Source organism: Ambystoma mexicanum, chromosome 12 (assembly GCF_040938575.1).
Source record: "Ambystoma mexicanum isolate Mex_15411 chromosome 12, UKY_AmexF1_1, whole genome shotgun sequence".
NCBI classification, from domain to species: domain Eukaryota; kingdom Metazoa; phylum Chordata; class Amphibia; order Caudata; family Ambystomatidae; genus Ambystoma; species Ambystoma mexicanum.
Window position 1 is genome coordinate 921,366,743 of NC_090936.1, and position 13,455 is coordinate 921,380,197.

The following is a 13,455-nucleotide window of genomic DNA, read 5'->3' on the forward strand; positions in this document are numbered from 1 at the left end:
ATGTTTAAATTGGGTCTTCAATCTTGTGAATTATGCTGGTGCTGTGACATTGGTAGAGGCACCCTGTTACATTTACAGTGGGAATGTCCGAGAGTGCAATTGTATTGGCGGGATGTCATTGATAGGATTGATCTGATTTATGGAATAAACTTACAAAGGTCTGCAGCTAATATAGTTCTATTGTCACATAAAAATATATGTGTGCGTTCTAGAAAATGTACTTATTGGATTGATAGGGCAGTGATGGTAACAATTAAATTAATTCTCAGAATTTGGAAAAAGAGGAAAAAGCCTAATGTCGAGGAGTGGTTAACGGAGTTGCATATTCTATCACAGTATGATAAGGTTTCATTGGAAAATAAAGATAAAGGTGAGGAATACATAAAGTTATGGGGCCCCTTTTTGGCTCTTTATGATTAATGTTACAGTGGAGCTGATCTGGTGGATATGTCATCTGAGGAGGAAAGGGGGGTAAGGCAGAGGTGATGGTGTTTCTTTTTTTTCTTTTTTCTCTTCGCCCCACTTGTGTTGTCTCTTGTGTTGTTCTGTGTATATTTGTCAGTTTGCTGTTATTTTTCGCAGGATAAAGCTATTATGACAGAAATATGTATGATGCTTATATTGTTCTATAAAGACATTGTTTACTTTATTGGTAGTTGTTGTTCATTGCAAACTTAATAAAGTGTTTTTTTTTTAAAAAAAAAAGGTTCGCTGTGTTTGTGCAAATAACAGTACAACTTTAAAATCGCCTATTTCAAGAAAGGCTTCTTTCCCTTGACTAACAGAAAAGTATTCCCCACAGAGTTAATCGGGGTTCAGTCCAGCACCTCAGCTCACATTGGAGGGGTCGGAGGGGGGGGCTGAAGCCCGATTGGCTGAATGGCGTTAATAGAGGAAACTGACGTGTTCCGAGAACAAAATGAAGCTCCCGAAAATGAAAGATGGTTGAAAAGACAACAGAGCAGAACTCGGTACTCTGCTGCTTCGGTCTGTGACAACTCATAACTGGTAAAGAGAGGGGCGGCGCTCAGAATAAGAATCCAATCAGTGATCAAAAGGCGGAACCCGAAGTCGAGGGGAGTCTGAAATGTACGGGATACCAAACATTACATAACACCGGTTAAACGAAAGCAAATACAACGGCTTGCTGGACAAGGGCGGGTTACTGGGAATAACCCCCTCCCACAGCGCCTTTAGGTTGACGCTTGGTTGGATGCTTGCCAGGGCTACATGGCGGCTGCTCCGCCCAAGTTCGTGTTCTAGTGTTTACCATCTTGCATGCAGCCCTGTCTTGGCTGAAGGTTGGGGGTCGTCGCCGCGGGTGTAATCCGTCATGGCCTTGCCCTTCCTGCAGCAGGTTCTGGTATGCTCCTTGCTGGTGCTGTTCCTGGGCTTGCTCGTACCCAAGATGATGGGTGGTGATAGGAGTGGGCGGGCCCCAGGCGCCCGTCTCCAGCAGCCGTCATCTACAGGTACACACTTGGGTAGAGGGGAGGGAAATCGGTATCTGTGCTACCAGTCAAGTCCTCGTGCTCCTTAAATAAAGCCCACTGCCATTCAGCAACGCCTAATCCCACTCAATGGTACCTCCGTGATAATTGTTAGTGAAAATGGTTCTCAGACGAGACCAAGAGGGTCAGTAGACGCCCTTGTTTTACTGGCATTTTATTTTACATGTCAAACGTTTATTCTGTGCTTACTTATGTTAAAATAGTCCGGCACAATTAAAAATGTTCAAAGTGTAAACTAAAGTAAGCTAGGGCAAGGTGCACAGTTTCAAAACCCCTAGCTGTTATATAGTTATGTTTCCCCCCCACACCCCCAATCAGGCCTTTCCCGCCTGTACCTGAATGAATATGCGGACACAGGTCTGGTCGCTCGCTATTAACTTAATGTCAACGTGACATATGAACATGTGCATGGTAAACCCAAAACACTGTCACAGGCCAACGTGGGCAGATACTGTTAACTCTTGGCTCTCCAGCTGGGGTCCTTGAACTTTGCCGGACCTCGCCGGCCCTCTCGGCAGGGATATTTCTCTTCACCTCGTTCCCTGCCAGGGCTATGTCCTCCTGGTTCAGGGTCTGCCGTGTCCTCTTTGAGAGTTGGCCCACTCGACGTTACTCGAGCCGGAGACGCTCCGACAGTAGGCTCTTGCCGTTGTTCTCTTGCCGGAATCTTCTTGAAGAAGCATGAGTTTCTTGTGACTGACCCCGTCACCATGGACCCGTTGACATTGGTTACTCCCATGGGAGTAGGTTCGTAGTTGAGGGATAGCCTCCCCTCCTGGTGTTGGTTCCTCACTAGGACTGTGTCCCCTACTTCAATGTTAGAGGGCTTCAAGCTGCGCCTGGTGTTTTCCCTCTCATTGTGCGCCCGTCGGTCTTCGAGTGTCTTTTGACCATCAATGACGGCTGGTGGTCGGCCATCGGTCTCTGGAATCAGCCCTTTTGGGCATCTGTTAAACGGGGCCTCCGCTGGGGGCACTCTGGTAGACTGATGGGGAGTTGATTGGTATTCTCTGAGGAACTGATATAAGTTCCTTCTTAGTTTACCTCCTTGGCTCTGTGAAATTCGAAATATTTTAATGAGCGTGCGCATAAACCGCTCCACCTCCCCGTTGGCTCTTGGCCAGGCTGGGCTCACCTTTCTGTACGTGATGCCTTAGTTACTCATGAATTCCGCGAACTGTCTGCCTTGAAACAGCCCATTGTCCCAGCATATGACTCGAGGAAGTCCATGGGTTGCGATTTTCTTTTCCATTGCTTGTATAATTTGATCACTTGACGTTGATTCAACAATCTCCACCTCTGGATAGCGTGACCACTGGTCGATTAGTAATAAGAAGTACATCCCGCTCCCTGTCGATCCAATATCAGCCTGCACCGTGCCCCACAGGCTTCCACTTCGTTCCATGAACTCAATGCACGGCTCCCTGTTCACCGGTGCGGCCGCTTTGCACCAGACACATTGACATACGTAGTCATCGACGCTTCCCCTTAGCTCTGGGAACCACACCTTGGATCTCAGTCTTGCTTTGGTGTTTGCACTGCCCTGATGGCTACTGTGGGCTAGTTCTAGCGCTCTCCCAATCGGCTTCCGTGGTATTCCAATTTGTCTTCCATGAAGTAGCAGGCCTTCTTCCGATCTCGAAAGCTCGTGTCGGGCTCGCCACAGTGACTGTATCTCACGCTGAGTGTCTTTTATCCCTGCGGGACATGCCTGAAAGAGCTGACTTCCAGTCACCGCTGTCAACGGCATTCTGAATGAGTTGGAAGCACTCATCAGCTTGCGACGCATCAGCCAGTTCTAGTGTCAGGGTGTCTATCACTTGACAAACGTAGTCCTCACAGTCCCCCACCGACTTTGTATCCTGGCTTCTGGTGCCTCTGGGATGACGCGATAGGTAGTCTGTCGGGTTATGGGTTCCCGATCTGTACTGCAGCTTCACCCCATATTCCATGAGGGCGAGTATCCACCTCTTTATCCTCGGGGGCGGTTTGGAGGATGACCCCATCAGGATAGGGATCAGGGGCTTGTGGTCAGTGATGACGGAAACTGGTTTGCCCAAAATGTAGATGCAAAAAATGTCTGCAGCCCCAAAGTATGGCCAGCGCCTCTCTTTCTATTTGGGAGTATCTCTGTTCAGTGTCTGTCAACGCCTTGCTGGCGTATGCGATTGTTTTCATCAGGTTGGAGTAACACGGCTCCTAGCCCCCCCGGGCTGGCATCTACGGCCAGTTCTGATTCTTTTCCAGGGTCATAGAACGCCAGTCTCATCTCCCGTCAGGGTGGCTTTAATGGTGTCAAAGGCTGTCTGTTTGACCGTAGACCAGGTCCAGGTTGTGTCCTTTCTTGTGAGGGCCCGGAGAGGTTCCGAGAGCGAGGCCAGGTTCTGGATGAACCTCACACAGTATGTTACCATACAGAGGAAGCTCCTCACCTCTAAGTGGTTTTCCGGTGCCTCGCGTCGTGAATATCTTTCACCTTCTGTGGGTCTGAGTGGAAAACGAACCCAAAGAATTCGATGCATACTTTTACAAACTCAAATTTTTCGCGGTGTATAGTTAGAAATAAGTCTCGGATTCTCTCCAAGGCCTTCTCCAGCCTGGCCATGTGTTCTGTCTCAGATGCTGCATACACCAATATATTGTCACTTAGATTGATTACGCCCTCCAAGCCAGCGAGGGCGCCTCTGACATTTTGGAAGACTCCCGCAGTAGAGGAGTTCCCAAAGCTCAGATGTTTATACTGATAAAGGCCATTGTGTGTTGTAAAGGTAGTTATATAGCGGGAGGCTGGGTACAATTCAGGTTGGTAAGGACCAGAGCCCAACTAAACCTTTGCGAAAACTTTGGCACCCTGTAGCTCTCCTACTTACGTCATCCAGCATTGGTGTGAGGTGATGTCCCTTTTTTATGGCCAGGTTGGGGAGCCTCATGTCCACGCAGCTGCGTACAGAACCCGGCTTCTTGGGTTTAGCCGCCACAACTATAGGGGACACCCACGGGATTGGGCCATCAACCTTTTCAGTAATGTCTTGAGTCCACTAAATTTTGTAGCTCTTTCTCCACATGCGCTCGTCGGTGGAAGGGTATGCGCCTGTGCTTCAGTGTTGTTGGGCACACGGACTCATCAATGTGCAATTTGATTGTTTCCTTTTTAACTTCCCGACTCCATGAAAAATGTCAGTGAATCTGTTGACGATGTCTTTGATGCCCGCTTGATACACAGAGAGCGTGAAGTGTACAATGTCCAGTGCCTCAGATGCGGCACAATTTAGGAGCGAGTGCGGTGTGACGTCTGTCACGAAGAATCTTGCTCTGATAGTGTTGTTGGTGTGAGTGACTTTAGCCACGAATACTCCTCTGAGTGGAAGTGGGTGGGCTCCTCGAAATGAGTAGATCTTTGCTTTTGTATCTCCCAGCGCCGGTGGTCATGGGAGTGACTCATAATGTTTTGTCGCCAGCACACATACTTATGCGCCTGTGTCAATTAACACTGGAGTCGGAGTCTCACAAATTTTGCGTGGGCTGCCTCCTTTTCTTAATTTTTGTGTCAATGTTCGATATGAAGAATACTTCATCTTCTTCCTCTGCAAGTCCGAGTTCCTGGAGCTCCTGTTCCACCATGGCTACATTACTTTGCTTGCGCTGTCCTGCGTTGCTAGCTCTAGTTGGACATCTTGGGATGCGGGCTGGGTTAGCAGTCTGGCACATTCTAGCCATGTGCCTTGCAGCCCCACAGCGCCCACACACTCTCCCTTTCACTGGAGTGTGGGAGGTCGTATCCACACTTCGAACAGGGCTGTGGTGTGTCAGTCTTCTTCTTGGGCCACCGTGGGCATGATGGGATGGTGTTCGCTGTCCGTCCAATCGCACATACCTCTTCACCGACTTGACTGCGGCGTCCATCCTGGTGGCACGGCTGTCAGCCAATTCATCTTCCCATGTCGAGGATCTGTGTCGGCGTGAGCCCCAGTTCCTAGAGTATCTGTCCCTGTAGCTTCCTCGAGCTGCAACCCTGTATAATCTGGTTTCAGACCATTCCCCTCCTCATTTTCCCAGTGGCACGTACTGGCCAGGTGACATAGCCTTCCACAGAATTGATCTAACAACTCATCCTCATGCTGCTTCTCGCTACACATTAGGAAGCGTTCGAAGTCCTGGTTCGCAAGGGCAGGAAATGTTCCTTGAGAGCGTCCTTTACGGTCTGATATGAGTTAGCAGTTGGGTTCAGAGACTCAAAGATGCGGTGTATGTCAGATCCTGCAGCATACAGCAGCGACGCCTCCTTGGCCTCATCGTCCGTCTTCCCCATGGCCTTGAAATACATTTCGAGCTTCTTGATCCACAGCAGCCACCTCAGGCCCAATTTCGATGGTGGGCCAGACATATCGAATTCTGGCATGGGGGCTAGCGTGCCTTGTTGTCTGGGTGCTATCCTGACCTGCGGCGGTGCATTCGCCCCATGAGCGTCGGCTGCAGGGTTGCTCATAACTGCAGACCGCACAGGCACCTGTCGCGCTAGTGAAGGCTGCAAGTCAACAAATGTGATGACTTCTTGGGATCACAGAGGGCCTTGATATAGCTGACCCTGACAGGCACAGTGTAGGATGTCACTCTTCCTTGGCGTTTGTGGCAAAGAGGAGAGTAAAGCAACATTTCCCTGTACTAGGGATGCTGGAAAACAGTCTTTTTTTTTTTTTTTTTTTTAATAGATTTTTATTGATTTTCCAACTCAAACAACAATACAAACCAAACAGCAGTGCAATGAACAATATTCCAATAAACATTTAACCATTAGTGCGCACTACTCCCCTGATCCCTCCCCCCGCGAGCCATTTTCCATGTCTTGTTCCGCTTCTGTTGCACATGAGCGAGCATCGTCATCATCTGGATCTCCCGAAACCCCTGTCCCGAATATGCAGGATATCAATGTCTTCCATGCCATCAAAGAGCCCAGTTCCTCCTCCCAAGACATACAACTCGCCTCCTGCCACACCGCTGTCTCAGCCTCCGCCCATTTCTGTAGGTCATTCCACCACACCTCAACCCGTGGCTTGCTACATTTTTTCCAGCCCATGGCTATTCGTCGTTTGGCCAGCACATACGCTAAGTCTTTCAGTTTGCTTACATGCTTCTGCTGCCGAGGTCTGGGAAACCCACCCAGAAGGCATGCCCAGGCGGTGTCTATGGCAAGCGTGACCCCTCTCTCTCTCAGCTTGCGCGCCACCTCCCTCCAGAACCCCTCCATCACTGGGCACGCCCAAAACATATGCGTCATGTCAGCATTTTCTTCGTCGCATTTGGGGCACGCCTGTCTGCCTGCATTCCGAAATTTGGATATCCTCAGAGGGGTCATGTACGCTCTGTGCGTGACGTACAGTTGTATTTGCTGCAGTCTGGCATTTCGAGACACTTTCCTGTGGTACCCCAAAGCCCGTTCCCACGTCCCATCTCCCATTTCGATCCCCACCTCGCTCTCCCATTCCAATCGTAGGCTTGTCAGTTCCTTCCCAACTTTCGACATCACCATCTCATACAGCCTAGAAATTTCATGTCCCCCTTCCGTTGTATCATATATCCCTGCCATCGTAACCTCCGAATCGTCTGCCATGGTATTCTCAGGCCACAGTTCCCGAATTTTCTTCCCCAATCTGTGGTATGTAACATATTGGCCTTCGTGCAATCCAGTCTCCTCGCTAAGTTCTACAAACCCCTTAATGGCACCCTCCTGCCACACATCGCCCAATGTCACCAACCCCACCGATTCCCAGTAGGCCCTAATAATCCCCCTCAGCTGTCCATCCACCCCCGCCAGGGCAACCAGTGGAATTTGCGGAGAACACGGAAGTGGGTCACCCATCATTGTACATGCCCGTCTCCACACCTTCCACCCCAGCTTCACCATCGCCGGGTACCTTCTCGTGACAGCCTCGGGCAACCAAATGACCTCCTTTAGGAATAATGGGGCACAATCTTGCCCGAATAGTCTGAGTTCTGGGGTCTCTTCATCGGACAGCCATTTAGACACAAACTGTAGTTGGCTCGCTATGTAATACGCCTCAAAGTTTGGGAGTTTGACTCCCCCCTTTTCATGAAAGTTCTGTAACTTCCAGAGCGCTACTCTGTTACGAGTACCATGCCACAGAAACTCTCTGCAAACCCCATTTATTTTAGTGAAAAAGCCCTTAGGGATCATGTATGGGATGTTGCTAAAGTAATGTAGCAGCCTAGGCAGAACTACCATCTTAATCATCGCCCCACGCCCCATCATCGCTAGGGGCAACTTCTGCCAAAAGCTCATACATGCGCGTATCTTCTCAACAGCCCTCTCCGTGTTGCACTTGTGTTCTTCCTCCACCGTGTGGTAGATATCTATTCCCAGGTAACGGAATGTATTGACTGACCAGGGCACCTGGAGCACCGGCAGCCGCTCCGTGGGAACACCCCTATAGCAGCCCAACGGGAAAATGTACGATTTCTGGGGGTTGACCGCTATGCCCGACAACCTCGCATATCTCCCCATCACGTCCAGGATACATTGTAAATTCTCCTCCGGATGACTCAAGTACAATAACAAGTCATCCGCATACAGGGATATCAGATGGTTTTCTCCCCCCACCTCAATGCCCACGATATCATACTGCTGCCGCAGGTACAGTGCCAAAGGCTCCAGGGCCAAGATATACAACATCGGGGACCAAGGACACCCCTGTCTAGTGCCTCTACTAAGCTGCTATCTCTCGGATATAATCATGCCCGTCCGAACTCTAGCCAGCGGAGCGCTGTACAGCAGCTCCGCCCATCTAATATATCCTGGTCCCAGTCCGTATTCTCTCAAGGCCGCCAGCAGCCACTTCCAATTAACCGAGTCGAAGGCTTTAACAGCGTCCAACGACACTATCGCCATTTCCCCATCACTGTTAGATCCCATTTCAATCACCCGGTGGAGTCGTCTATGGTTTTGGGCAATGTTCCTCCCCGGGACATATCCCGTTTGGTCCGGGTGTACCAGTTTGCCTATCACCCTCCGCAGTCTGTTGGCCAGGACAGCCGTTAGTATTTTGCTGTCCTGATTCAGCATAGATATTGGTCTGTACGACCCACAACTATGCCCGGGTTTATTAAGCTTAGGGAGCGGTATAATAATCGCTTCCCTGAGCGATTCCGGCAGCCTCCCCTTCTCGAACGCCTCATTAAGCATATCAAGCATCGGGGGGAGTACTTCCGCTCCAAAAGTTTTATAAAATTCACTGGGCAGGCCGTCCGTTCCTGGGGTCTTGCTAGTGGGTAGCTGCCGGACGACCGCCTCCAACTCCCCTAGTGTTATTGGGGCATCTAGTTCCTCTCTCTCCTCCGTGCTTATCCTGGGCAGCCCGATATCTTGCAGGGTCTCCAACATTTCCTCCCGGCCGCCGCCGCCCGGATCCCCATACAATGCTTTATAGTAATTTACGAATTCCTCATTGACACCCTCCTGGGTATCTATCTGCTCCCCATCTTCTCTAATTATTGTCCTAATCGGGGGACTCGGGTTTCTCTTTTATACAACCATGCCAAAAGACGACCCGTTTTATCTCCTCCCGCATGTTGCCTCTCAGTATACTTTTTGTAATTTAGATTACAGAGCCTCCCCCAATGTTCTGTACACTGCTGCTGCAGTTTAAGCACCAGCTCGTTATCTATATGCTCGCTCTTCAGCGCCTTTTCCAGCTCTCTCTCCGCCTTCTGTAAATCGACCAGGGCCCCATTCTGCAAACCTTTCGATTTAGCAATCGCCACCCCTCGTACCACAACCTTAAAGGCCTCCCACAGAGTTCCCGCCGAGTCAACGCTGCCAGTGTTGGTATCGAAATAGCTAACTATTTCCTCCCGCATGTCTTCCCTAAAAGCCTGGTCTTTAAGCGCCTCTGCGCGCAGGCGCCACGTCGGGATCCGCGCTCTGGGGCGGCCATATTGCCATCCCACCACCATAGGCGAGTGGTCCGAGAGGACCCTCGCTCTATATTCCGCACTAGACACATCCGCCAAGACGTCCGACGTGGCAAAAATATAGTCTAGCCTAGTGTGCAACCGCTGCGGGGCTGAGTAATGCGAGTACTGTCTCTCATTGGGGTGCTTGGTCCTCCACACGTCATCGAGCTCAAAGTCCCGCAACAGTGTCCGCAGCACCCGGGCTGCCGGGGCGGGCCTAATCACCTTATCGTCGGATCTGTCCATCCCCGGGTCCAACACACAGTTAAAATCCCCTCCCCAGAACACCGCACTCCCCACACACCAGCTCAAGTTGGTACTCATGGTCCGGAAGTACTCTGCCGTGCCCTGGTTCGGGGCATACGTGTTCACTACACACATCTCTCTGTTCTCGACTACCCCTCTCACCATAGCCAGACGCCCATCAGTATCCACAAGTTCCTGCTGCAGTTGAAACGGGACATGCGGCGCCACCCAGATCAGCACGCCTCTAGCATAAGCTGAGTACGCGGATCCTACCACCGTTCCACCCCACTTTTTCTTCACCAGCTCTAGTTTGTCTCGGGTCAAATGCGTCTCTTGCAGTAATGCGACGTCTATCTTTTGTCGCCTCAAGTACAACATAACTTTGTTCCGTTTAAGATAGCTATTGAGGCCCCTGACGTTCCATGTCAACAATTTTAGCTCCCCCATGATGTACTGATATCTTGCGCTCTCCCCCCCGACCATCCCCGCTCGTTCATGCTATCCAGAAGTCTCATCCAAAATCTTCCCTCCGGGCTCGCGATCCCATTCAAACCTCCCAACACTATGTACACCCCAACTACCCCCACACCCCCCATTCCCCCTGCCCATCCCCTCCCCCCCAACTCCCTCCCCAACTGTTGCCCAGCTCCATCCCGGGAACTCAGGCCCCCCCACATCTAGTTCCGGCTGTTACACACAGAGCCCAGTAGGGTAAAGTCGCCCTAGCGGCCACTTAACTAAGAAATACTAAACGGGGGTGAATGGACCAGCCCCGAAAGGCTCCCATGTCTGACAACAATTACAGTGCAAACAGTGCATTTAACATCCAGTTCCAAGCCCGGCCTCCCCAGGCCACAGCAATAACTATAGTCAAATCCCATAGTCTCCGGCAACACCCTCTCTCGTCGTAGAGCACTTATCTCTCATTGCCACCTTCATCCGCCTGGACCTCCGACTCCTGGGGGCTGCCCTGCATGTCCAGCCAACCCATGGCTTCCTCCGGTGACTCAAAAAACAGGGATCTATTATTGTGGATCACCTTTTAATTTGGCCGGGTAGAGGAGCATATATTTCTTCCCTGCCTCTCTCAGTCTTCTCTTGACCGCCCCGAAGTTCATCCGACTCCTCTGCACCATCATGGTGTAGTCTGGGTAGGCCGTTATAGTGGCCTCCCCCCTTTTGATGGTTCCTCCTTTACGAAAATGCTCTAAAATCCTTTCCCGGTCACGGTAGTGAAGGATTTTGGCTATCATTGGCCTGGGCGGACCGCCCGGTGGAGGCCTCCTAGCCAATGCTCTATGTGCTCGCTCCACCGCAAAACCCTGCGACAGCGCACCCCCGGTGATCTCTTGGAGCAACATATTTTCAATGAAGTCCGTGGGATTATGACCCTCCAATCCTTCCGGGATGCCCACAACACGGATATTGTTCCTTCGGGCGCGCCCCTCCGCTTCTTCGGCCCTGTTCTCCAAGTTGCGTACTTTCTGTTCCAAAATATGCAGGTCGGCCTTGTGTGAGGCACAATCTGCCGTGTTGGCGCTGCCCTCCTTTTCCAGACTCTCTGTGCGCTCCGATAGGGCCTTCACATCCTGTCGAAGCAGGTTCACCTCCTCCCGAACTTCTCCAACTTTGAGGTCGAGCGCTGTTTTCAGGTCCGCCACCACCATTTCAAGCTTGGCCTCCCAAGCGCTTTTCAAGTCCGCTTTCAGTTCAGCGAGAGCAGCTAGCACGTCCTGATTTGGGCTAGCCGCAGCCATGGGTGGCTTCTCCTTGGTCCGAACACTCTCTGGGCCCGTCGGTGTCTTGGTAAACTCGTCCAATGTGGGCTGTTTTACTCTCTGTCTGACGGCCTTATTCGCCATTCCACAGCCACTGTATGCCGTGGGCCCGTACACGCGACCCCGTCGTAGGATCAGCCACTATCCGAGTGTCCCCCAAAGGTCCGGGCCAAAGCACGTGGTCTGTTACACCGGTCAGCTCAGGCGGGTCCTAGTGCCGACCGCCGACCGTCGCCGACCGTTTCCCAGGCCCACGTTGGGTCATCGGTGCCCACAGAGACGCGCCGACGCTCTCCCAAAGGCTTATCTTTATCTCCACGGCCTGCACCGCCCACGTCGCCGCCGATCACCGCGAGGGTGTACCTTTCAACGCGTTTGTGTCCCCTCCATTGTCCGGTGTGGCCGCCATTTTCTCTCCGTCCGGTCCGCGACTCCAGGAACTTCGATGGAATTTATCTACCGTTGCCGGGCTTGTGGAGGTTTCAGCTCTTCAATAGTTGTGCAGCTCACATTCATGGACGGGTACTCTCGTTTCTGGCCTGCGGGAGTTAGTGCCAATGCACTATTGCACAGGATGAATGTAGGAACTCCGGGAGCTCTCCCAAGAGCGCGTCCTCTCACATGGCTTCCAAGCCACGCCCCCCATGCTGGAAAACAGTCTTATTGTGCACACCCAAGGCCCATGCTTCTTTTACTGCCAAAATCTTTCATACATTTCTTTTTGTTGAGAAAAATCGAGTGCCCCCCAGACTCCTGCTGGTATCACCAGCAGTGTTTCTGTTAATGTTCAGCCTTGGAAGGCTCAAGAAATTGAGGCGGATGGCGCACAAGCGCCCATCTACAACACAAAATGGCTGTCGAAATTGCACTGCGCGGGTAATGCTCCTGGTAGGCGTCGGGATAATATCGTAGACGCTGATTCTGGTGTCAGAATATGCACTCCCTACCCAGTGGCATCCATGTCGCCAGTGTTATATAGTTCACAATGCCCTGCCCCCCGTAATCAGGCCTTGCCCGCCCGTACCTCAATGAATACGCAGACAAAGGTCTGGTCGCTACAGGGTCCTGGGGCGCTCTCACTCGCTCTGCTCATTTATTTTATGCGCATGCGCAATGGCGAACCTTGCCGTCGCGCTCACGTGACTGTCACATCAGCCACATCTAACCTTCTGTTTGTTGTGGGTCATGCCACACTGTTTTTAGGTGTGGCTAAAGAGACCATAAGCGTTCTGGCAGGACCATTCAGGGGTGCAACGCAACCTACATTTTCTGGGGGAGGTGGAGCAACTGGTGATGGGAGGGGCCACTTCAGAAACTGGTCAGGCAAATTTTGAGGCTCCGCCGATCTATTCAATCCCAAGGGTTGTCTGGCGTGGGCCCCAAGCAAGTGCAATATGCCAGTGAGAATAACCAAGTGATTGGATTTAACGATAAAATACACATTTAGTGGCTTTGATAAGTTTTATATTTAAAGCCCATGTATCCGATCAGGCATCACTCTTTAAGCAAAAGCAACCACCAGAGGACCAGATGGTAGTACAGTGTGCCACCACTCTCCCCCCAAGCCCCCTAATTATACCCTCCAAAATCAGCTCATCGGCCCAGCATTGCACATAAGAGTGCACAGAAACACACTTACACAACATTCACTCATTGAAACATACCATTCACTCGCTCATTCACATGCACACCCAGTCCCTCATTCATCATGCACTCCTTCCCACACACATTACATAATACATGTACCCACTCCTTGCACACATGCATACATACATATTGAGCTAACATACAACAATGCTTCCCTCCATTCTCTGCTTCACAAAATCAAGTGCGCACATCAGCCCCCTCCACCTCGGATGTGAAAGAGTATGTTGTTATATGTTGGTTCCCATCCGTGGGGAAGGGACTGAGTGTGCACTTGATTTTCGTAAGGCAGAGCGGTGAGGGAAGCC

At 51.1% G+C, this 13,455-nt stretch overlaps 1 protein-coding gene across 2 annotated transcripts in view; it reads left to right on the forward strand.

Moving 5' to 3' along the window:
• Positions 1–1,110: 1,110 nt before the first annotated feature.
• The window catches only part of LOC138514114 (resistance to inhibitors of cholinesterase protein 3-like), an 819,949-nt gene continuing 807,604 nt past the window's right edge, over positions 1,111–13,455 (forward strand). Inside the window, exon 1 of one of the 2 annotated variants that reach the window (XM_069629409.1) lies at positions 1,111–1,472. In XM_069629409.1, coding sequence (XP_069485510.1) covers positions 1,334–1,472 — 139 coding nt within the window. In that variant the 5' untranslated portion in view covers positions 1,111–1,333. The remainder of the gene's footprint in view (positions 1,473–13,455) is intronic. The other variant, XM_069629410.1, reaches the window with a different exon arrangement.